Consider the following 24950-nt stretch of genomic DNA (forward strand, 5'->3'; position numbering starts at 1 on the left):
GAGGTGTATTACTTACTTACCGAGGTATATAAGGAATAGTTTTCTTATAGCCCGCTCGAAGGCCTTAAAATATCCTCGTAACTATTTAGACTACTCCCCTCTAGTCTTCGTAATATACACCCGCTTATTATTAGGCCTTGCTACTATAGCTAAGAGATTGCTATTCTTAGGCTTAGTGAAATATTAGTAGAAGACGTATATAATATAGTATATTAGGTACTTACTATATTCCTATCGAACTAACGGTTAAAGCTATTATTATCCAGAACACTATTATTCTTATCTTAGAATAGGTTATCTATGTCTATATTAGTGGTATCCCCGTTGTCCCCTTATAGGGTGGTGGTATCTCTCTACGAGTTAGGAATAACTGACTCCTGTATAGCGGTAGCTATAGTATCGACTAATATAGCTAAGATAGTGAAGTTAAAGCTATAGAGAAATAAGAATATAGATAGAATAAAACAGGTATGGCCGCTCGAAGTTACAGTTTAGATATACTAGCGTGAAACGATATCGAACCAGGTAGAATAATAGAGTATGGATTTTAGAGGGGTTAAAGGAAAGGAAAAAGGGAGTAGATATACTATCGGGCAGTTATATTATCGGGCGCCTAGTTATGCTATTATAAGTTCTAGATATCAGGGGAAGGTTCGACCGGGGATATATGCCGGTACGTATTATTAAGTTATATAACACTTACCGAGTTCTAATACGTTAGGTAAATATTATATCGTTAATTCAATATCTCTAATTTAATATCTTCTTTAGCGTCTTTTTTTATAATTAGGCGTAATAATACCGCGGTTTCCTTTAGTATCGCTAGACCGTTAAGGTCGTCGGCCTGCCCCTTATAATATTAATTATTCGAATATCCCGGATATACCGGATATTAACGACCTTAAACTCCCTTAATCGCTATTAAATTCCCCTCCTCTATACCGTGCTATAGAACGGTTACCGACTATACCGCCCGAATATTTATCCTTAAACGATAGAGTCGTCTCTTAGCTAAACGAGTAAGCCGCTATAGGTTAAAGCGATACCGTCGGTGAATTCGAGACGGGCCCGGATAATATAATAGATATTAACGGCGCCGGCGATATTAGTTCTAGAACTCTTCTAGATAAGAGAAATATTAGCGTAGATACCCTGGAAATAGTCTAATATGTGTAGGGTACTATTAAGATAAATCTTATCTAAGATAACCTAGACTCTGAGTCTGTATTAGAGCCAGAGCAGGAAAATGCACCCGAAGTGTCCACTATAGTTTCTATAGTGCCCGCTAATATTAAAAACGACTTTAATAATAATACCGATAATTATTATTTTACCGATAATAGTGATCTAGATTTATAGGAACGCAGTATTCCTTTATAAGAGTCTATTATAGTTAATAATAAGATATATGACTCCAGGTCTTTCTAATATATATTGCCCCCTGATCCTACTAAGGAAGTACGCTATAATACTAAACCCTTTATAATATCCTTAATAGCGTTTAAGTTTTCTGTTTTCCTTATAGGGGTTAATCTATCCAGGTCGTTATAGTTAGCTTTATATAAAATACTATAAACTTTACTGGCCAAAGAGCTACGTTAACTGCTAAAAAAGAAGGACGGGCTTTTATATGCTTTCTGGACTTAAGTTCTTTAATATATAGTTCGGAAGATATTAGTAAAGCTTAGTTCCTAAAAGCTACCTTCGTGTGCCTAGATTATCGAAGAGGTTATATCGTGCGATATTAAACACTACCTCGAGATATATCTAAGTTCCCCGGTCCTTTCCTCTTTTTACTATTCCGGCCTTACTAGGCTAAATCACCCTAACACGACTAATAATAAGTCCGAGATATAGGATACCCGTGTCTAGGGCGAATCTCTTAGGATAATATCTAGGCGTTTTCTTTATTTTACCGACGGCTCCCCTATTTTCCCCTCGGATTTTATCCGGTATAGATATCGTTTACTATACTACGCTAATAATCCTATAACTTAGAGGCCCGTTATTCCGACTATACCACTTGGTTATTCCGACTATAGTTTATATACACAACGCACGTAGATAGACTCTTCGGAATACCAATATAGTAACTACGGTCGTAAACTATACTAACGTCTTTTAATAAGTTAATTAATTTAATTGCGCGGATTAATTGCGTTGTATTGATAGATAAGCCTATTAGTTCGAAGCTAATAGCAGTAGTAGTAGTAGAGCCTCTTCCCTTCCTCGCCCACGCCGCCTACGCCTACGCCCACGCCCACGCCTAAGGATATCTTATTCTATAATAAGATAATAAACGCGCCGCCTCCTATTCCGTAGATTAACGACGTTGATTAACGACGTAGATTAACGATATAGATTAACGACGTAGATTGACGACGTAGATTAACGATAAAGATTAAAGATATATAAAGTAGATTAATAAGGTAGTAGGAAGATTAGGTCTGATTAGAACTATAGTCGGAATAAACTAAGTGGTATAGTTAGAATAACAGGCCTTATAACTTATAGCTATATAAGCAGCTGGTTATAGGTAGGTCGTACTAAGTAAGGCCGAATAATTATATTAGCTAGAATTAAGGAAAGGAAAGGAAAGAGGTCTATAGAGAGCGTAGGATTTGCTAGGTTTATACGAATCCGCGGTAAGGGTAGCGCGAGGTCCGAGCGTCGGTTCTACGTGCTGGTTAGCGGTTCCGGTCTTATACCGGAACTATACTTTTAAGGGGTTAACCCGTAATATTACCCCCCTCCCCCCTCTCCTCCGGGGCCGGAATAACTAAGCGCCGAACCTATTATTTCCTAAACGCGTCGTGAGGGAGGCGTGTATCCTCCCTTATATCGGATATATTCGTATCGCGCGGTGTTTACGGCGAACTCGCTCCTAAGTCGCTAGTATTCCGCGTTACGCCGAGCGCTTACCCTTTATATCTAAAAACGCCCAGTTACTCCTTCTTTTTTATTTATATACTATTATAATAAATAGCTTTATAGGCTTTTATTATATTCCATAGTCTAATATTATAGTATAAGTATAGCTTCGCCTGGTTTTTTATTTATAATTAATTCTTTTTCTATAAGCCTATAACCTTATTTAGTAGTAAGCTCCGTCGCTTATTCCGTGCCTAGGGCTATATTATTCTCCGCTAACTCGCGGCGTAGTTATTCTATACTTATAGTTATCTCGTTAATCTATAATCTATACCTTTATTTATTCCCTTAACTATTATAAGTTCCTTAATAAGCCCTCGCGTTAAGCTAGCTAGCTAGTAGCTAATAGAGTGCATATAGATATCTCCTCTCCGTTATAGCGCCTGTTACGCCCGCGAGGGCACTATTAAAGAGTAGCTAGTTAATAGCGATATCGCGCCCCCCCCCCCCCAATTAGGTTATTAAGCGTCTTCCGGAGTACTAGCAGCTCTTCCCTTAATATACCGTAGAGGGGCCCTTATAGTAGGGTCGGCTCGAGCCTATTAGGACCTCGTTTTAGGGTGATTTCGTGGTTAATACCTAGTCGGTAAGGGGGTAAGTTATTAGCCTTATCGGGCGCGAAGAGGTCGCCGAACTCTTATAGTATATTCGTAGGGATATAGTCCCGAGGGTCCATTAGTTCCTTTTTATAAAGGGCCTTATCGATATCTTATATACTAATAGCATAGATCGAGGCGTTAAACTTATCCCTTTCTTTTCCTTTTAACCCCTTTTTTATTTATCGTATTATAGCCGTAAACACTAATCCCGAGACTAGCCTTACTTCGCGGATAGCTTATATATTAGCTAGTTCTTCCTCGCCTACTAGTTATAGGTTAATATCGGCGACTCTATAGTATAGTCTATAATTCTTCGCGTAATATATAATATTATTATACTCTAGCCACGGTTTTCCTATAAACACGTCCTAGTCTAGTCCTTTTACTATATAGGCGAAGACTTATTATATATAGCCGCTAATCTTAAGCTTAAACGCGGCGATCCCGATACTAGTAGCCGGCTTAGACGTATCCGAGAATCCTTTTAGTAATCGCTTTCTTTTATCGACTAATAATAACTAAAGTCTTTAGGTAAAGCGTTCGTTTATAGTAGCGTAGTAGTTATAACCCGTATCTATAAGAGTATATATATATCTTTTATTTACTCGCGTTAATATTAGGGCTAAGTTGCTGCTAGCTAGGTATTTAAACGCCTCCTACTCTTACCGTAAGGCGGCTATCGGCTCTAATACCCGTTTTCGTGTTAGAGCTATTCTTTTCCTAACTCTTTATTATCCGAACTATCCGAACTTATAGCGATATCGCTATCTTCGGCTTAGACCTTCGCTACGCGGGCGCCCTTAGTCTTCGAGCCCTTATCTCGGGACTTATAGTTTATACGGATATATCCCTTTTTCCTATAACCCTAGCACTCCCGGTTATTACGAGGTCGGTTTATAGTCGTGTCGGGCCGGACCTAATTAATCCCGCCTATCACGATATTTTTATTAGCGTTAGTCTCTTAGTTCCGGTTTCGGTTTAGTATATAAATATTCTAGCTAGTTAGGCGTAGACCTTCTAGCTTCTAGGCAATACTCTAGACCTTAATAACCTAGCTTATATAGTTATAGGGTAACTTTATAATAACTAAGGCGCTATATAGCTTTTAGCTTAGGGCTCCCTCTAAGAAGGTGATCTTCGCTAAGTCTGCCTACTCGCTACTACGTGCTTAGGCGATCTGTTTTTCGAGTTTCGGTAAGAACTATAAAAAGGTTTACTCCTCGCGTTATCTAAGGGAATATAGCACGAGGGCCGCGTAAGGCTATTTACTCTGGTCCTTATACGTACGGTCTAGGTAGGTAAGGAACGACTCTAGGTCGCGGGTACCTCCTGGCCCCCTAGCGGCGTAAAAGGCTAATACCACTTACTAGGCACTCCCTTCTAAGTATAAGTTAATATAGTATTATATTTCGGCTCGGTTATTAAATAAATACTTATCTAGTAGGAGCTTATCGCGTATCTACTATAACTAGGTAGCGTACTCCGTTTATCTTTTACTAAACTTCGCGGGGTATAGTAGGGGTTTAGTATATAGCGGGTATAGTTCGCTTAGTTTTTATAGGACTATAATCTAGGGGGGAGTAGAGGTTATCGGGGTTAGAGGACCTACCACCGACTCGGTAGGCGTGTTTATAGGGACTCCCTCTAAGGGGGGCGCGAGGTTAGGGGTAGGTTATTACGGGGCCTAGATATTTATAAGGCTATTTATAAGTCGTTAGAGTAGCTCTCGTTATTAAGCTATCTATTCTTATAAGGGACCGAGCGTTATATTAATAGCTTCGGTGATCCTTCTATCCGTCCACTTAGCCAGCTCGGCGGGGTTTATAGGACCACCGCCGCTTAACGGCGCGTTCGTATCTGGCTCTATACTAACATAGCACGTGGGGTTCGCTAAATTCTAGCTATATAAGCGGCTAGTTATAGGTAGGTCGCACTAAGTAAGGCCGAATGATTATATTAGCTAGAATTAAGGAAAGGAAAGGAAAGAGGTCTATAGAGAGTATAGGATTTACTAGGTTTATACGAATCCGCGGTAAGGGCAGCGCGAGGTCCGAGCGTCGGTTCTGCGTGCTGGTTAGCGGTTCCGGTCTTATACCGGAACTACACTTTCAAGGGGTTAACCCGTAACAAGCTACTATCTAGGTCGCGTGGTTTAGTATAGCCTGGATTATTCTAGGGGCTTATAAATACTAACCGAGGTAGTGATTATATCTTTAGTATACCTAAGAAATAGTCTATATTCGTTTATATTTATATCGATAACGGCGGCGGTAGATTTATTCCTATTACTACGGTTTCTATCTTATATCTTAGATCCCCTGCTATAAGAGCTAATCCTTACCGAGAACTATAAAATTACGCTCCCCGCTTCTTAACTACTAGAGAGGGTCGATAGCTTCCTTTAGTATACCTTTAATCTAATAGATAAAGACACTCACTATATCCCGAATATATACCGGTATATTATCTAGTATCTACTATATATAGATAGTGAAATCCCCTCGTGGCGGCCTTTAATAATTTTAAATCCTTACCGGGGCGAACTCGAGTTATTGATATACGGGCGAAGCTGGTTTACTAAGCGATTCGATAGCCAGGATATAATCTCTTTACTATAGAAACTTTTTAGTGACGAATTTAGGCTTTATAGAAATATATACCGCTTTATTCTCGGTATTTACGGACTGCCTGCTTTTGTCCCTAAGCATATAGGCTTAACGAGATTAAGCGTTTTCCTGATTACCCTAGCGCCGTTAGATCCGATTATGCATAGATCTTCTTAAGCCTTATATAACTAGGTCACCTTAATAAAGGTTATAACCTTATAATTCGTGGAATAAGGAAATTTATTTATACCTTCCCCCTATACTTCCTAGGAACTATAAAGTAATAGTAAAAGATATCTGGTTGCCTATCCTGGCGGGTAAATAAACTATACCGTGAGTATCTAATATCCGATAAGTCCCGTTAAGATCTTAACTTCGATATCACTAAAAACGGCCGCTACTGTTATTACATATAGACAGTTCGTGAAAAAGCAGAAGCGGAATAAGTCATAAAAAAGAGATTAACCCTAAAGTTAGTTAGTTTTCTTAAAGACGATAAGCTGCTTAGGTTAATATATTCCTTTTCTCCTGCACTAGACCCTTACCGTACCCGTGTTCTTAATACCGCTTACTCGGAGTTTATAAGCCTTATTAAATATACCTATAGAATTTTAATCCATTATATTATTCTTCCGAAGTTTCACGAGGACTTTATCCGAGCTTTCTAATATATTCCTCTGCTACTAGGCTTCCAAAGGATCTAGTCCCCTTTTATATATATAGATTCCTAGCGTATAATAAAGGCGAGCATAGTATCGATTCTGCTACCCGTGGTTTTAAGGTATTAGTTCAATATTTAACGTATATCTCCTGGTTTTACGGAGGCTATTCGTTCCGAAGCTCCTAATTTCGTTAGAAGTGTAAATATTTATAATAATATAACTATTACCGATCTTATTATTATAGCGTTCTGGAATATTACTTACTCTAATCTCTAGGTTATAGGACGCTATCCACCGTAAGTTTCTAGATAGGATTTTACTAATATTATTAAGACAGGTCGAAAATCAATTTAGTTACTTTTTTAGTTAGTAATAAGATATATCTATGGTTATTCAGGGCAAAAGCGATAGGCGGGGCGAAAGACTTAAGGCCTTACCTAATCTGCCCTTTAATCTATAAATAATTCGGGCCTCTATTATAGTATAATAAGCCTTTAAGGAACGGATAATATATATTTATGCTTAACCTATACCTAGATAGGTATGCTTTATATACTAATATTATAATACGGTAATATCATAGATAGCATAATATTACGAATAAGAATAGCCGATAATGTATTATAAGTTAGTAGAGTGACTAGAATATCTAATTTCACTATACTAGAGGATAAAGTAATTGATATCTAAAGACTGCTAGCGTTATCTAAAGCACTTACTTATTATAAGATAAAAGGCCTTCCGAATATCTATATCGGGCTGTATCTCTAGGAAGTGCAGAAGCAGTATAGCTTTTATCGTCGAGTTTTTACCTTCCTGGGAGAAGATAAGTATAAGGAATATAAGAATAATATCACGAAGATAAACCACCGAAACGCAGCCTTAATTCTTATATATCGAGAATGTCTATGAAAAATAACCCTGTTTAGCCTATCCAGATTATTCGAGTTTGACTATCTAAGAGTGTATTCCGCTTTTATGCGTTTCCGAACTAAATATACTACGCTTATATCTAGGATTAAAAATAAGATATATATCGGTATTATCGACGAAGAGGAGAAGGATATACCTATATTCGATATCGTAGAAGACCTATCGTCTATTAGGCCTTAGTGTTTTAGTGGTCTTTAGTATAAGAAAGTACGAAGTTAGATATACCCTCTTCTTTTGATAATTTTCCCGAGTTAATAAGCAGATTTAAGTAAGTTTAATTTACTATCATCTTAAGTATACTAGGAGGACTATAATCTTAGTAATCTTATACAAGGAAGTCGTGATGCCCTGAGATGGTTCTTAAAGATTAGCTTTATAATAAGAGACCGATAGGTTTATTGCTTTTCGGTGAATAACTTTATGCGTATCCGAGACTAGTAACTAGTACGTATTAATGGTATATTTATATATAAATTCACTACTACTTTCCGGGTTTTCCTTATTATTACGGCCACGACTAGCCCTATAATATAAGATTTAATCCTATAATGCCCGATCTATGCTCTTATAGAGGAAAAGATTATTATCGGCTTACCCGTATTATAGGAAAGTAAGGAGTGGGTTATATAGAGAGTAGATAAAACGCTTCTATACTACCCCTACGATATACATATTATTTAGCTAGAAAATACTATTATATCGCCCTGGATTTTGATTACTAAAGCTCCCTGGATATTTATTTATACGCTTATTATGAAATTTAGCTTACTAGAGCTCGGATTATTTTAGATCCGTGAAATCTACGCCTAGTCTGCCTACCTCAATTATAACATTACTATAAATCTGGCTTACTCTTTCCCTTTTCTACCTATAATCTAACTTTCCTAGTAAAAAAATTAAGTTAGCCTCTCTAATCTCTTTATACTACTAGACATACTCTAGATTATCTTTCTGCTATTAAATTTTATTATACTAGCTTCTTTTAATAAACGCTATGGTAAAGCTAGGTTACTGCTTAAGTGTGTTACTAGGTTAGCTACCCCCTAATAGTGTTATAATAGCTTCTAGGTTTTTACTACCGGCTGCCGCTAGAGTGCGTTAGTGGACCTCTGGTCTTCTAATAGTGTCTTACTGGCTTCTATATCTTAATGGCTTTATTCTGGATTTTTATTACCGGCTGCCGCTAACGTGCGTTAGTGGACTTCTAGTCTTCTAATAGTGTCTTACTAGCTCCTAGACTAATCTATATTTATTTTACCGTATCTATATAATATTACTAGGCTTATTATGCCGCTTAAGTATATTAGTGGACTTATCCTCTAATAGGGTCTTACTGGCTCCCCGTAACGCTTATTTTGATTATATAATCGGTGAAATATATACGTATAGCTAACTAATAATAGCTTTAAGTTTACTCTATAAGTAGTAAAAAACTAAAAGCCGAGCATCGACCGCGGTGCGGTATATTATTAATCTCTATTACCCAGATACTCTTTTCTATTATTCTAGGATTCTGGTACGTTAATTAATTTTTATTATTTCCTACCGCGCTTAACGATACTAAGCCTAGAACTTTCACTATATAATATAGCGAGAAATTCAATGTAATTACCCGATAAAAGATAGTGCGAAGGTTGGTTCCTTATTCTACCTATACTTACTAACTTATATAGGTATCCTTAGGAGTTTAAGATACCTTATTCTATTTTATATCACGGCCTAGTAAATAATAAAAGTACGGTATATAAGTTCCTTAACCCTTTCCTAGAAGTTACTATAATATTATTTAGCTAATACTAGGCGATTATATCTAGGTACTAACTATAATATAAGTACTAGCCCGATATTCTCCTGGGTAACTACCTATCCTATTCTTCTTATACCTATCGCTCCACTGTATACGTCCTATTAGTAGGTACGTAAAGGATCCTACGATTAAGTCACTAAGAGATATAAATTCACTAACTTCGAATTAAGCAGGATTCCCGATTTACGTTATTTAAGCCCGACCGCTCTAACTTTTATAAACTATTATGACTTAATAATAACGTGGTAAGAAGCTATGGTAGAGAGATGGATAGTGATAGGATGGAATGATTTTGATAATTAGTTCGAGGTCTAGAATTCACTAAGCATTATATTAATAATAATATATAGTATGTCCGCCTGGTTACCTATACAGGTATGCTGGTGCTGTGCGGTAATCGTAGTAAAATACCTGTTAGTAATTATTTTTTTGAAAGTATAGCTAAGATCGATATTATAGCCTTTATTAGTTATAATAATATTAGTGATATCTATTATTTTAGATAGGATAAACCTGCTAGACGTTATGACTTATTAGATACAATGAAGATCCTGAATAGGCTGTTTTTATAAATAGTTGAGTCCTAGTTCGTTAGGCTAAGGCTATATTTACGAAATTAAGGGTAATAGGATAATAATACAGATATTCTAAATATTAATATTAACGTGGGATAGACTGTCCGGTTATTTTACTATCTAGGCGTAAACGCTAACTAATCTGGTTACTATCTGGCACTTCCTATACTAATTATAGGGACAGGAGTAATATTATAATATAGTAGAGGCCTAAAACAGTAAGCAGCTTGGATACCCTGGATCCTGGTTATAATAGTGTCGATATATTGTAGTGCGTAATATGACCAGGGTTGATATGCTAGGGTTAGGCTAAACACGACACTGTCCGCGAGCCCCCCCCAACCCGGGTAGGTATATATTTTTATCCGGAGTACAAATAGATATATCTTAGAAAAAGACTGGCGCCGTTTTAGCGCCTTAGCTACGAAGTCACTTTCACAGAATTCTTATTGAAAACTTGATAACAGGATTAAATTGTCGAACGGGGTCTTAATCATATCAAGTTAATACCCGTTCTCTCCATCTTCGACGTATATTGAGATTGTTCAGGCACCCATGATCATAGGCGGCCATCCTTTACCTCGACTAAAGGGCTTTCGCCGACTACGAAACCCCCTCAAGTCTGCACCACCTATTCAGGATCACTGTATTATGAGAGCACCATGGAGTAGCAAGTCAAGCGAGAAGAGAATGGCCGAGGACAGACAAGTATCCATCCATGGTCCCCCGGTGCTATATACAGCCTGACATGTCTTGCAGGATATTGTCATGTCTGTTCTCCAGGCATCGACAACGAGACGTGAGGCGAAGGGATATCTCAAGAAATATGCCTCCCAGACGCCGATGTCAAAGACTCACTTGGGCCTCAACGATTTGTCCGCTGTACCACCATGCGTCCGACGTGCGTTGCCACACATCCAACCGACCACCTACGCCACCGATATTATGCCGATGACATCGCAGCCCAAACCTAGTCGTTCTCTAAAGGAACCCCCCAATGTAGCTTTGGTCAAACTACGCCAGCTTGAAAGATTGGATGATGGGGCTCTGACTGGAATTGCGAAAACTCTATCGCACTTGCGCAAATTGGGTCTCCTTGGTGTCATTGTTCTCCATCAGCAATTCGCTGCATCCAGGGATACCTACAGACAGCAAACTTACAGACTGCAAATGGCCATCGACCATTTTGGGCCACCCGGTGCGAGGGTACTCGACCAGATCTTTATGACGAAACCATTATCTGGGTCAGATTTCATACCGTCGAGTCTTACAGTCCGGTTCCCGCATACTCTCAATCGCGCGCTTGACGACGAGGCTCTAACCATCATCCCCCCTATCTCCATAGATCAAGATATGGGCGCCGTGAGTGTCGTGGATCCGGATGATGCCATCCTAGCTCTCGTGAAGTATTTTTCGGGCTTGCATTCCGGAGCTGACAGTGGCGAGCCGTCTTACCACAATATCTCAGTCCCACTCGTATCTAAAGTTGCATCCGTTGAGCGCATCATCATTCTCGACCCCCTCGGCGGTATACCCTTGGTGAACTCGGAGTCTTCCCATCTATTCATTAATCTGGAACAAGATTTCGAACACGTCATGGAGTCACTTCGGGAGGGGTCTAGGAAGGCAGGAGGGCAGGCACGCATTGACGACGAATCACGCAGGATGCACATTAGGAACCTCCAACTTGCACAGAAGGTGCTCGCCGTGCTCCCAGAAACGTCCGCGGCAGTTATCACTACGCCAGCGACCGCTGCAATGAGACCTGTGGAACGCATATCAGCAGTCGCGACCCTCGACCCATTAAATCCTTTGATCCACAACCTTCTCACGGATAAGCCAGTTTTCTCACCGTCCCTACCACCTCAACGCGTGCGTATTGCCCATAAAGGCAGGGCGCCATATGAGAAGCCATATCTAACAACCGTCCTTAAACGCGGAATGCGCCTCACGATTTATCCCGACCCAGCCAAAGGGCCATGGGTGCCACCACGACCAGGAGAACCCCGAGCGAAGCTTACAGACACATCTATAGACTTGCCGCGATTACAGTTTCTTATTGAAAATTCATTCGGTCGAAAACTTGAACGTCAACACTACCTAGACAGAGTCGACAAGAATTTGGCCGGTGTCATCGTTGCAGGAGAGTACGAAGGGGGTGCAATCCTGACGTGGGAGAAGCCACCTTTCCTTACTCCCGAGGAAGCGTATCGGACCGGGCGGCTGGTGCCGTACCTGGATAAATTTGCTGTTCTTCAGGATCGCCAGGGAAGTGGCGGGGTGGCGGACGTCGTCTTCAACGCCATGGTTAGGAGTTGTTTTCCGAACGGCGTATGTTGGAGAAGCAAGAGGGGCAATCCCGTCAATAAATGGTACTTTGAGAGATCACTAGGTACATACAGACTGGGTGGAACAAATTGGCAAATGTTCTGGACGACTCCTCACGTGCTGCTAGATAGCCTATCTCTACGAGACTATGAGGACGTCTGCCGCTATGTTGAGCCTTCTTGGGTAGAGGGCTAGGGTGGAGGATTAGTACAAGGCGTAGGCACAAATAGCGCGTAATGTGCCCACCTACGTATCACAACTTGTCAAATACAGCAGCAATAAGAACGTAACGATGGCGTGAATTGTTGCATAATGTCAGGACACTAACATCGTACGAAGTGTGACTTGTGTTTATTGTAGACTATGAAAAGGCACGAGTCTACGATATTAATTGTAGGGTGAGGATAATCCGACTGGGGCAATCGGATATTCCGACTGGGGCGGTACTGACAAGAGTGCCGGTCTTCCGCCCCCCCCTGTTCGGTCTTCCGGGTCGACTCAAACTCTTCTAGGCTAGAATGATCCACTACATCCCCATAAGCCGAAATTAGCTGTATTTTCAAGGTATTTCGATGTACATAAGCATAAACACAGCGATACGCGTAAGGAACGTTATAGGTATAGGAGAGTGTGTTTATTTATTTTATTTGTTTTTATAGGAATTCGGTTATAAGATATCCGAATCACGTGACTATATAACTAATATAGTCACGTGACTATATAATTATTAATCTCCTTAACGCGTTACGTAATAGGTTACGTAATTAGTTACGTGATACTTTATTATATAATACTTTATTATATAATACTTTATTATATAATACTTTATTACGTGATACTTTATTACGTGATACTTTATTACGTAATACCTTCTTATATAATACTTTATTATATAATACCTTACTACGTGATATATATATTTAATTATAGGTCTATATTAAATTTTTTATCTCCCCTCCTCCTCCTCCTCCCTCTACCTTTACCTTTAAACGCGTTACTCTATAGGTAGTAGCAGCTATTACGGCAGCAGCTATTATAGCAGCAGCTATTATAGCAGCAGCTACTATAGCAGCAGCTATCATAGCTATAGCTATTATGGTAGTAGGCAGCTACTCTACCTAGCCGTAACAGCTGCCGCGTATACTGTATATAATGAATACACTTAGGGTATGGTGTTTCGGCGTGTCTTCGTACTCTTTCCTTTGTGGATGTTTGTGTACTTCGAAATACCTCCAAAATACACCTAATTTCGGGTTATGCAGGGTAGTGGATTATTCTAGCCTGAAAGAGTTTGAGTCGACCCGGAAGACCGAACAGGGGGGGGCGGAAGACCGGCACTCTACTGACAACGCCTAACACAAGCCGCCAATACTTCCCTGTGTACCTAGATACTTACAGACACGTAATTACTAAGTATAATTAATTAAGCGTACTTAGTATCGTCACTACGGTTAATTAAGTGGATCGTCGTTACGATTAATTAAGTGTATCGTCGGTATCGTCGCTACGATTAATCGAGTATATCGTCGGTATCGTCGCTACGATTAATCGAGTATATCGTTGGTATTATCGCTACGGTTAATTAAGTGTATCGTCGCTACGGTCAATTAAGTGTATCGTCGTAACGATTAATTAAGTGTATCGTCGGTATCGTCGCTACGGTTAATTAAGTGTATCGTCGCGACGATTAATTAAACAGATATCTTATATATAGAAGTAACTAGGTATAGGCGGAGCGAGCGGGCGGGTGTCACCGGCTATTAACATAGGACCCTAGTCGGAATATCCGATTACCCTAGTCGGATTATCCTTACCCTAATTATATAGGCAAAAGAGGGGGAAAAGCACTATAGTATATATATAAGAAGTATCTCTGTATTCGGAGTAGTAAGTAATATAGCCTCGGCTATAACCTAATAGCCTTATCGGGGACCTTAGGCATGAATACCTAATACCCCGCTTATAACGAGTACTAGTATTTATACGCCCATTATTTACTATTTATTATCCACTTAACCCTAATTAGGAAGGTAAAGCGACCGCGTGTATAACCGTAATCTTGGCTCTAAATGTTTCGTACCGGTACTTTAAGACAGGTAAAAGATAATATAAATTTTTAAGTAAGATATAGGATTTAAAAAGAGTGGAATTAGCTAGTAAAATAACGTATTTCTGAAATATCTATCTTAAACAGAACCGTTACTATTCACGCTGCTATCTATAGTAAAAAAAACTATTATATCGCGGCTATTAATTCCCTGCTCCTAGCGCCTATAACGGAGGTTATTATTATTATTAGACCTAAAACTCGCTGTCTAGCGCCTACTAGTTCGAAGGCGGCACCTGTATATAGGATACTAGCTCCTAAGTCGGTGGAGGTACTTATTAAGAGCCCGCCTACTATATTTAGCTAGGGTTTTCCCTAAAAGATACCTGCTATTACCTACTATATAGAGCCGCGATGCTACGCACCACTATCCGATACTATACTAGCACTAAAGCCCGTATAACGCTAGATTAGTGCTAGCACTATACTAGCACTAAAGTCCGTATAGCGCTAGATTAGTGCTAGCATTATACTAGCACTAAAGCCCGTATAGCGCTAGACTAGTACTGGCACTATACTAGCACTAAAGCCCGTATAGCGCTAGACTAGTGCTAGCATTATACTAGCACTAAAGCCCGTATAGCGCTAGATTAGTGCTAGTACTATACTAGCACTAAAGCCCGTATAACGCTAGACTAGTACTAGTACTAGCTAAGTCCTAGATAGACTAAGGTTTCCCCGTGGCTATATAGAGCGGAAACCTCGCCCTCCCCTTTAAGGAATATATCCTATTTATATATTATTTACTATACCCTAAGGTTACCTAACTTAAATCCTCTTATAGGTCCTATAATACTAGCTAGCCAGAGATATATACGGTTAGTATATATTAAATAGTAATAACTAAAATAAGATTATTCGATCTTAGTAAGGTTCGCGTACTAATCCTATTAAATAATCGTGGAGACTATTCTAGTTATACGATCCTAGGGTAAATAACTATCCGTTATTACTAAAGTGCCTCCCCTTAAATAGGATTAGGCGATAAGCAGCGACTATTAAGTTATAGCCTAATAACGCTAATAAGGAACTACTTACCCATACGCCCCTTACTATATTTACTAGCCCTTTAGCATAAAGTATAGAGGTCTACGTACTAAACCCCTATTTAGTTAAATAGCTATATATAGCGCCCTAAGCGGACACGTAGCTAAAGCGGTACCGGTTACCCGTAGTTAACTAAGTAAAGCGCCTCCCCTTTATTAGGACTAAGCGAGTAAGCGATAAGTATAAGAGTCCACGAGTACTAGATATCCGATAGGCCCGTATCTAAAACAACTTATCGAATACTAAATAGTATTATTATAGAACCCGCTTAATAATAACCAACGCTCCTTACCCCGTTCTCCTAGACTCTCCCCCTATACTAAGGGATCTAAAAGGTATACGTCCCCTCGCTATAATAGCGAACGCCTATCTACATATAGCCAAAAAGGTTTTTACGCCCGAATATCGGCTACTCCTCTTTATAGCCGAGTAAGTAGGGAACCTCCCTAGCACTAATAAAGCTAGCTATACCACGACCTCTAAAAGAAGAGTCTCTAAAGCTATCCTGCCTCCTTAGCTAACCTATCCTGCTAAATAGGTTACCTATCACGACTCTTATATAAAGGTATTCTATAATTAGCTAAAAACGGAACCTAAGTATATTAACCTTTATAAGTCTATAGTTATACCCCGTAATAGTATAGTAAAAGGAAAGGAGCTAGGCCTCTTTACCGCTAGCCACGATTCTCCGCTAATAAAACTAAAGATTAAGGTTAAGGGATCGGAATCGCTTCTAATCCACCCCGCTATAAGTATAATCGAATAGCTAGTCGGAAGTTTCCCCGAAGATATAGCGGAAAGCCCTTCTTTAAAGTACGCTAAACCTTCTAAAGGAACGCCTAATTATATCCTAACGCCTAATAACCGTATACTATTCTCCGACTAGGAAAGTTATTAAGCCGATACTATAAGCTACCGCGATAAGCGTATAAGCCCTATACCCTCCGATATTATATACTACCCTCGCGATAAGACGGAGGATATTAGATCCGGGAATAATAGGAATCCGGAACGCTAATAGCACTAGGCAGCCCCTCCGGGTAATAGTCCCCCCGGATATAATCCCCCCGGTATAGGTCCTCCCCTAGGGAACGCACCGGGCGCTAGCCACCCGGAACTATATCTATATATACGATAATCGGATTTACTCGCTATCCTTAGCTAGCACAATAATCGGACGCACCGATTTAAAGCTAATAACCTAGGTTACTTTAAGCCTCCCTTATACTTTACTACCGACTAGGGTCTTAAGACTAAAGGAACTAAACTAATCTATATAAACGTCTTCTACTTTACCGATATAATAAACTAGTATACCGGCCTAAGTGCCTAGTAACATAAGTCCCTTCCCCGCGGACTAGCCCGCTACCTATTAGGCGAGGCCTCCGTATAGTTTATAAGCCTCGATAAGGGATAATATTCGTACCTTACTATAATAGTAACTATTACCGAATAAAAAACCGCCTTATAGGAAAGGTTCCGATTACCTTAAAAGGAAGCCGAGTATAAGCTAAGATATAAGCGATATACCCTAAACGATATAGTTACCCGCCGTGATATTCGTGTTTTCGTAGATAAGGTAATCCGATTAGCGAAGGCGGCTAATAAACCTAGAGGTAAGTATTTAGCTCTTATATAGGACTACTTAAACACTAACCTAGCGAATACTATTCCCCGTCCCGGACCAGAAACTATAGCGACCGACTTTATAAATAGCCTAGCTAGTATAATACTAGGATAGTACTGGAATTATACTAATAAAGCCTAGAAGGTACTTATTACCCGATAAACACTACCACGGATTGAACGGATATTAATATCGAACTAATCCTCTTAGGTATACTCGCCTTTTCCCCGGTACCCGGATTAATACGGTAGCCCGGCTCCACGCCGCTCGGCGTAGCCCGAATAGTATTCCCTAGCGCCGGATTATCGTTTATTATTCCCGGAACGTCGCTTACTAGGACCAGGATAATTCCGCTAGAACGACCACGCCCTGCTAGCCCCAGGAACGCTAAACCGCTATATAAACAAACACGGCTAAAGGCTTTTAGCTAATACCGCGTCTAATTAACCAGCGCGCGGTAACCGGAACTTTTACCGGGAATAATCCTAGGACCCTATAAACACTATTATCGATAATAAGGCCTCCGATAAAGGATATAAGAACGATAAGGAACTAAAGGAGCTATACTATTTCGAGGAGGAGTTTAATAGTTCTAAGGACCTCGTAAATAATAAAGCTAAGACCGATAAAGGCAGTGATTAACTATACTAAGTCGCTAATAAACCCGGATTCGTACCTAAATACTATAATCTCTATTAGGTATAACGATAATATACTAGGTGCAGATAGCTAATAAGATCTAATAATAAGGCCCTCCGTTATAAGAAGTCCTATTCCTACCTATTCCTAGTAAAGGAATAAGACGGTTAGGACTCCCCGCTAATTAAAGGCGCTCTATAAGAAATAATAGACCCTATAGCCGGCCCGTGCGGTTATATATACGTAAGGGTCTAAGTCCGAGTAACCCTAAATAACGCTCCCTTTAAAGCTTATATTAATTTAGGTACCTTACGATACGTTATAAGCTAGCACCTCCTCCCTTACCTCCCCGACACGGAAATTAATATATCTAAAAGATCTACGCTTTATAGCGTAGGAACTTCGGATATTATCGGATAAGTGTTATTTACCCTGCTAGTACGAGGCACGGTAGACGGCTAGCCCCGAGTCGGACGGCTATATATAAAGGCTTAGGTGGTTCCTAAGCTAGAAGCCGGTCTACTCCTCGGGCAGGAATTAAACTATCTAAATAAGGTCGATATCCTTAACTCGTAGGACGCTATCCAGATTAGGTCCTACGAAGGTTATATTATCCTAGCGCGTATCTTCGCTAAATATTCGCTAGTTAGATACCGATTAAAAGCCGCTAAGAAAGTCACTATTCCGCCTTATTAGTATAGATTTATCCTATTTAAGGAACGGAATATAACCTTAGACCCTATAAAATTCTAACCGGATATTAAGGGTTTACTAAACTATATCCTAGGTAGAGGGATATCCGTCCTAATCTATAACGCTAACGACTAACCGCTACTTATTTCCCGGGGCAGTAAGCTAGGGTATATAGATCCTTTTTACGCGGACGGATATTTTAATATAAAGCAGGATAATACCCGCGATATTCTAATAAAACGGCTAAAGGCCGCTAAGAAGTCCCTAAGTCCGGAAGGATAAGGCGATATCTTTAAAGGGTATTTACTTATTAGCGGGAAGCTCGGAATCGCTAAGAGCCTAGATACCCCGATAAAAGCGACTCTAGAAGGCGTAATTATCTATAACCATAGACCCCGCTTTATATAACGCTTTACTAGGATTATCGGTAACTATCCTAAGGTTTAGACGGACTAAGGCGTTATCGATATAAATAAAAAGGACTATATACGCGTTCCCCTAATCGATAAATAGTATACCTAAAGGATTAGCTAGAAGCTATATCCGCTTAGCCGTAAGGACCGAGCCTTTTTAGACTAGACCCTAGATATACTTTATAACTAGGACCGTATAGAATAGACGTTAGCACTAACGCCCTTTAGTGCTCCGGTTTTTATTATATAGCGAGAGGTAAAAGGTAAACGTAAAGGCCGTATAGTAGTAGACCTTTATACCCTAAATAAGGTCACTATCTTAAATATATACCCGATACCGCTCTAAGATAAGGTTATTAAGCGACTCCGAGGGAAAAAGTTTATCTCCGTTATTAACGCCTAGGCTTTCTTCTACTAGTTCCCTATATACGAACCGTACCGCGAGCGGTTTACTATTATTTCCTAACGGGGATAGGAATAACTAAAGGTCGCCCTAATAGGCTTCTATAACTCGCCCGTGCACGTCTAACGCTATATAGACTAGCTCCTTTGCCCGTACCAGGACTTTATCTCCGCCTTTATTAATAATATCGTTATTATATCGGATACCGAGGATAACTATACTAAGTACTTAAACATAGTGCTCTCCCTATTTAGTAAAAAGAGGATTAGTATCTCTCCCGATAAGTCCTTTATTAGATATCCGTTAGTTGAACTACTAGGATTTAAGGTCGATACCCTTAGGCTATTAAATACTAAAAAACGTACTAAGGCTCTATAAAAGATTCGCCCTCCGACTTCTTTTTAGTCCTTAGAACGTTAGATTAGGATAATAGGGTAGCTTCGCTATCTTATTCCCCGATTCTCCTATTAAATCGCTCCCCTCTAGTAATAGAAAATAATCCTTCTCGCTAAGGCTTATTAAATCAGGAATAATAAGGGATAGGCCTATAAGGCGTATACTAAACGCACGATATTCGAGGCTATTACTAAAAAGTTAGGTATATTCTATAATATCACCGGCGCTCTTACCTCGGACGCTGACCTATTCTACTATATCCCTACTAAGATCCTCTTTATCTAGCTAAATGCCTTTAAAAAGCACGGGTTCTCCGCTATACTCTTCTAACTAGTCGATAAGACTAAATAGCTTACTAAAGGAACCTTTAAGAAAACCGATATTCGACTAGTACTCTATATTAATAAAGGGCTTAACGCTACCGAAAAAAAGTATTAGCCCACGGAACTTAACGTTACCTGCCTAGTATAGGCCGTTTATAAGACCCGTATTATTATTTAGTCCGCTTATTGTAACCCGACTATAATCCTTATAGACCACGCCGCTATTATCGGTATTATAAAGTTAATAGTCCTGTTTAGCACCGATAAGACCAGGCTAAATATAAAGCTTACCCTCTCCTCTAAGTTTCTTAGCTAATTCTAGTTAGATTATCGATATATCCCTAGTAACACGAATATAGTAGCTAACGCTTTATCTCGGCTACCTACTACTAACGGCCCCCTGGCTAAAGGTCTAGGCGAATTAGACCGGATTTAGGAAGACTAGGCTATACACTATATTAGCGAAATCTAAATAAAGGATAATATATAATAAAGGATTATCGAATAATACGCTAATAATTCGAAGTAGGCACCTATCCTTACCTAAACCACTAACTATAACTTACTAGTTAAGATCCCTTTCGAAGTAAATAATAGTCTCCTATACTAGGTAGATCTAAATAGGAGAAAATGCCTTTATATCCCCTTCTCCCTACGTAAGGAATTCCTCTAGGCCGCCTATAATAACCGATATTATTTCGGAGCTAAACGGATATAGTACGATTTAGTTAGCCGCTTTATAATCCTATAACTCTATAAGGAGGTCGACTTATATATCGCTTAATATAAGATATATTATACCCACTAAACGGATCGGCAGGCTCCCCTTAGCGAGATAGCCTATCCTAACGCCCCTAATCCCTTTCTATACTATCGCTATAGACTTTATTATCGGACTACCTAAAATGCCCTCCGTAGGGATACCTTAGTAACGCGAAGGCTTCCCTTTATTCGATACCCTCCTAACCGTTACGGATAAGTTCTTAAAGGCCTCCCTGCTTATCCCTGGCTATAGCACCTACACCGCGGGGGACTAGGCGTCTATACTCTTTTAAGCCCTCTAGATAAGTAACTAGGGTATCCCCCGCGCTATTATCTTAGATCGCGACCCTAAGTTCTTATTAGACTTCTGGATAACTTTATAAAAGGCAGCCGGAACTAAGCTAAAGTTCTTAACGGCCTAGTATCCCTATACCGATAGTATTTCCGAGAACAGGAACTAAACCGTTAAGATCGGGATACGTATATATCTAGCGGATAACTTGAACGCCCTATAGCCGAAGGTAATTATATCTTTATAGTTTAACCTAAATAACGCCTTTAATAAGATGCTCGGCTATATACTAAATAAGATACTATACGGAACTAAAACGAATAGTCCGCTCGATCTAATCGGTAATATTAATCCTAAGTTTATATATAAGATATTCTAGGGGGACACGAAACTTATTATCGTAATAGCTTAGATATATATAAAGCGCCTATATAATAAGAAACGGCGTACTATTCGGTTCTAGCCCGGCGACCGCGTATATATCCGCCTTAGCCGCGGGTACTCGCTCCTAGGTAAGGCTAGCCCTAAGCTCGGCGCTTAACGGATAGGCCCCTTCTAGGTCCTTAAGTAAGTATCGCCGCTAGCGTACCGATTAGATCTACCTAAAACTCTTAATATACACCCTGTTATTAGCATTACCTAACTCTAAATAGTTAGGTTCGCGGAGATACCCGAGACTAGAGGACCCGTCGATATATAAGACAGGGACTAAAAGTAATAGCGGGACCTATATAAGCACTACAAGATTAAGGCTATCCTAGATAAACGGATTACTTATAGGGGAAAAGGTAAGCCACGTACTAAGTACCTTATTCGATAAAAGGACTAGCTGGACTAATAGAATATCTGGATACTAGTAGACGTAATAGAAGCTCCGGATTTAGTAAAGGAATTCGAAGAATATTAAAGAGCTTTAGAAGTGCTTTATTTAGTATTAAAGGGAGTAAAAGAAGTTAAAAGACTAGAGCCCGGCGAGCTCTAAAGAACCAAAGGGACCTATTTAGCCTCGCGGCGGAGCTAGGCTAGGGCTAAGGAACTATCCCCCGTAATAACAGGAGCTCCTTTAGAAGGCACGACCGATATAAAAAGAATAACACTATCTAATCTTAAACTAATAAGAACAGAAGCCCTACCGGCTATATAGCCCCGGCGTATACGTAAATTAGCATAGCTAGCTTAAAAATAAAAGATTTCTCCTAGCCGCCTATAGCTTCGCTATTATCCTTTATTCCTTACTTATAGTTAAGCGATTATAATAATCACCTTAACTATAAGCTCGCCTAACGATTCTCTTATAATAATCCCTATCGTATATATCCTCCTATAGGGTACTAGTGCCTAACCGAATCCACTCCTATTCTATGCTTTATCTATAGCTACTCGTTTATAACAGCTATCTTAGTATACTCCCACTTAATTCCTATCGCGTATAGTTATCCCTTTATTATAACTATATATTTTATAAGCAATCCCGTTACGTTACCCCTGGCTAACTCTAAGCTCACCTTATAGCTAATACCCCCTAACGCCTTATACTATATCGTACTATTCCCCTTAAATATCCATAAGTTAAAGGACTAAGTGTTACAGGACACCTTTAACCGCTACTTCCGTAACGGTAAGAACGGTTAGGGCCTCCCTTTCACCGGATACTTCCGGGCTATTTCCCTATTCGGGGATAAGAACGGCGTTAAAGCCTAGCTATAAGCTATCGGTCTAGTATTCGCTAGCTAGAAAAACAATAATAGCAGTACTATTACCCGCTATAAAAAAAAGGCTATCTAAAAAGGGTACGATTACCCTAAGGATAAAGGGATAAACCGTATAATTTTCGCCCTAAATAATATCGCCGACCGTATAGTAAGTAAGGAAAAGGCTAAGACTATCGTCCTTAACCACCCCTAGCCCTAATTCTTACTAGACTATAGCCGCGTTATCTCCTAGTAAGAATAAGTAAGCTAGACCTTTAAGGAATACCTAGTAATAGTAAGATATAATACTCCCCGCGGGCCGGGCGGCTAGTTTCTATATAATAACGCCCCACGGGGCACACCCAGCTCTACGATAAGCATAGGCTCTCCTATACCCCGGCTATTAAGCATTAAAAACCCGCGCTAGCAGCTAACTATCCTGCTAACGGCCTCGCTTAATAAGACTATAATCGAGACTATCGACTAAGCTAATAAGCTCGGGATAGAAATAATCGCTATTATTAAGTATTTATAGGATAGAATAATAGACTAAGTAAGTTTCCTAATAACTATAGTACTATTCTATAATACCCTTAAGCCTCGAACTAAGGCGATTAAAGCCTATCTAGAGAATATAACCGTATAGTATACGCCGCTAATCCGGTTAGTAACCGATATACTCGTAAACACCTCCATTAGCCAGGGCACCGTAGGCCCTAGCTAGCCTATACTAACGCCGATAACCGGCACTAAACGCCCTATAATAAGCAGCACCTACTAGCCTATTACTAAGCACCTATTCACGTAACGCTTAGGCGAGGATAAAGTTTAGGTCTAGATAGTAAAGAGTTTCGTGGCCTAACTATAAGACGACTTAGCGTAGCTCCGTATTAAGGAGTTCACCGAGGGAAGATAGAACCTATACACTATCCGCTAGCGCGCCTAGAGAATAATAGATCGCTGGAAGGCAGTAAGAGGAGCGTGATGGTATAGCGCTTCGTCGACGACCCTGACTTAGCTATCGCCCTTATATACCATACTATAATAATCTAGGAGCACTATAAAAGCCGAGCCTATAAGGGCGTCCTCGCGTCGTACGATATAACGCCGTTAGACCTCGGGGCTAGGTGTAACGAGATTACTACTAAGGAGGTGGCCGCTATCACCGGTCTTAACCCGGATATATAGGGCATCCTAAGCGATAAGCCAAATAAGCCCGCCGTCACTATTATCTAAGGTACCCGAGCATTATCGGGTTCGTAAGCAAGCCATCGGGCGCTATATAACGGGACTATTTATTCGACGCTTACTATTACTCTTAATTATCCCTATCGCTTATTTCTTTTTATTCTATTTTCTACGGGTCTATAGTTAATAATTCTACGATAAACGGATAGGCGGCCGGATATACTTACTAGTATTATACACGGAACCTATAGAGTTAGGAAATTACGCTAAGGAGGCACTATCTTATATAGTAAAAAACTTTTTTTTTAATAATAAAGAAAGAGAGTGCCTATATCTATAACATATTACTAGTATAATAATCGGCATAGCCGAGTCTAACCTAGACTATATAGACTTAAAGCATAGTTAGAAGCCCGCGGGACGTAGGCCTTTATCCTTCCTAGGGTATATACTACGCACCACTATCCGATACTATACTAGCATTAAAGCCTATATAGCGCTAGATTAGTGCTAGCACTATACTAGCACTAAAGCCCGTATAGCGCTAGATTAGTGCTAGCACTATACTAGCACTAAAGCCCGTATAGCGCTAGACTAGTGCTAGCATTATACTAGCACTAAAGCCTGTATAGCGCTAGACTAATACCAGCACTATACTAGTACTAAAGCCTATATAGCGCTAGATTAATGCTAGTATTATACTAGTACTAAAGCCTATACGACGCTAGACTAGTGCTAGCACCAGCTAAGTCCTAGATAGACCGAGGTTTCCCCGTGGCTATATAGAGCGGAAACCTCGCCCTCCCCTTTAAGGAATATATCCTATTTATATATTATTTACTACACCCTAAGGTTACCTAACTTAAATCCTCTTATAGGTCCTATAGAACTGGCTGGCTATAGATATATACGGTTAGTGTATGTTACG

The 24950-nt window shown here is 39.8% G+C and overlaps 1 protein-coding gene across 1 annotated transcript; it reads left to right on the forward strand.

Annotated features, from left to right (window-relative positions):
* The first annotated feature begins 10505 nt into the window (after nt 1–10505).
* Nucleotides 10506–12749, forward strand: ACRALDRAFT_1064940 (uncharacterized protein). The gene is made up of 2 exons (XM_071017071.1): nt 10506–10821; nt 10873–12749. The coding sequence occupies exons 1-2, from the start codon at nt 10669–10671 to the stop codon at nt 12634–12636; spliced, it is 1917 nt and encodes a 638-aa protein (XP_070874281.1). The 5' UTR covers nt 10506–10668; the 3' UTR covers nt 12637–12749.
* The last annotated feature ends 12201 nt before the right edge of the window (nt 12750–24950 follow it).

The sequence above is a fragment of the Sodiomyces alcalophilus genome (genome assembly GCF_042370955.1).
Source record: "Sodiomyces alcalophilus JCM 7366 unplaced genomic scaffold ACRALscaffold_5, whole genome shotgun sequence".
Classification (NCBI taxonomy): domain Eukaryota; kingdom Fungi; phylum Ascomycota; class Sordariomycetes; order Glomerellales; family Plectosphaerellaceae; genus Sodiomyces; species Sodiomyces alcalophilus.

Bases quoted from the DNA above. Each gene is read 5' to 3' on its own strand.
- ACRALDRAFT_1064940 (XM_071017071.1), top strand. From the start codon at position 10,669: ATGATCATAGGCGGCCATCCTTTACCTCGACTAAAGGGCTTTCGCCGA. The intron at 10,822-10,872 runs GTATCCATCCAT...CATGTCTTGCAG, and splicing joins GAATGGCCGAGGACAGACAA to GATATTGTCATGTCTGTTCT.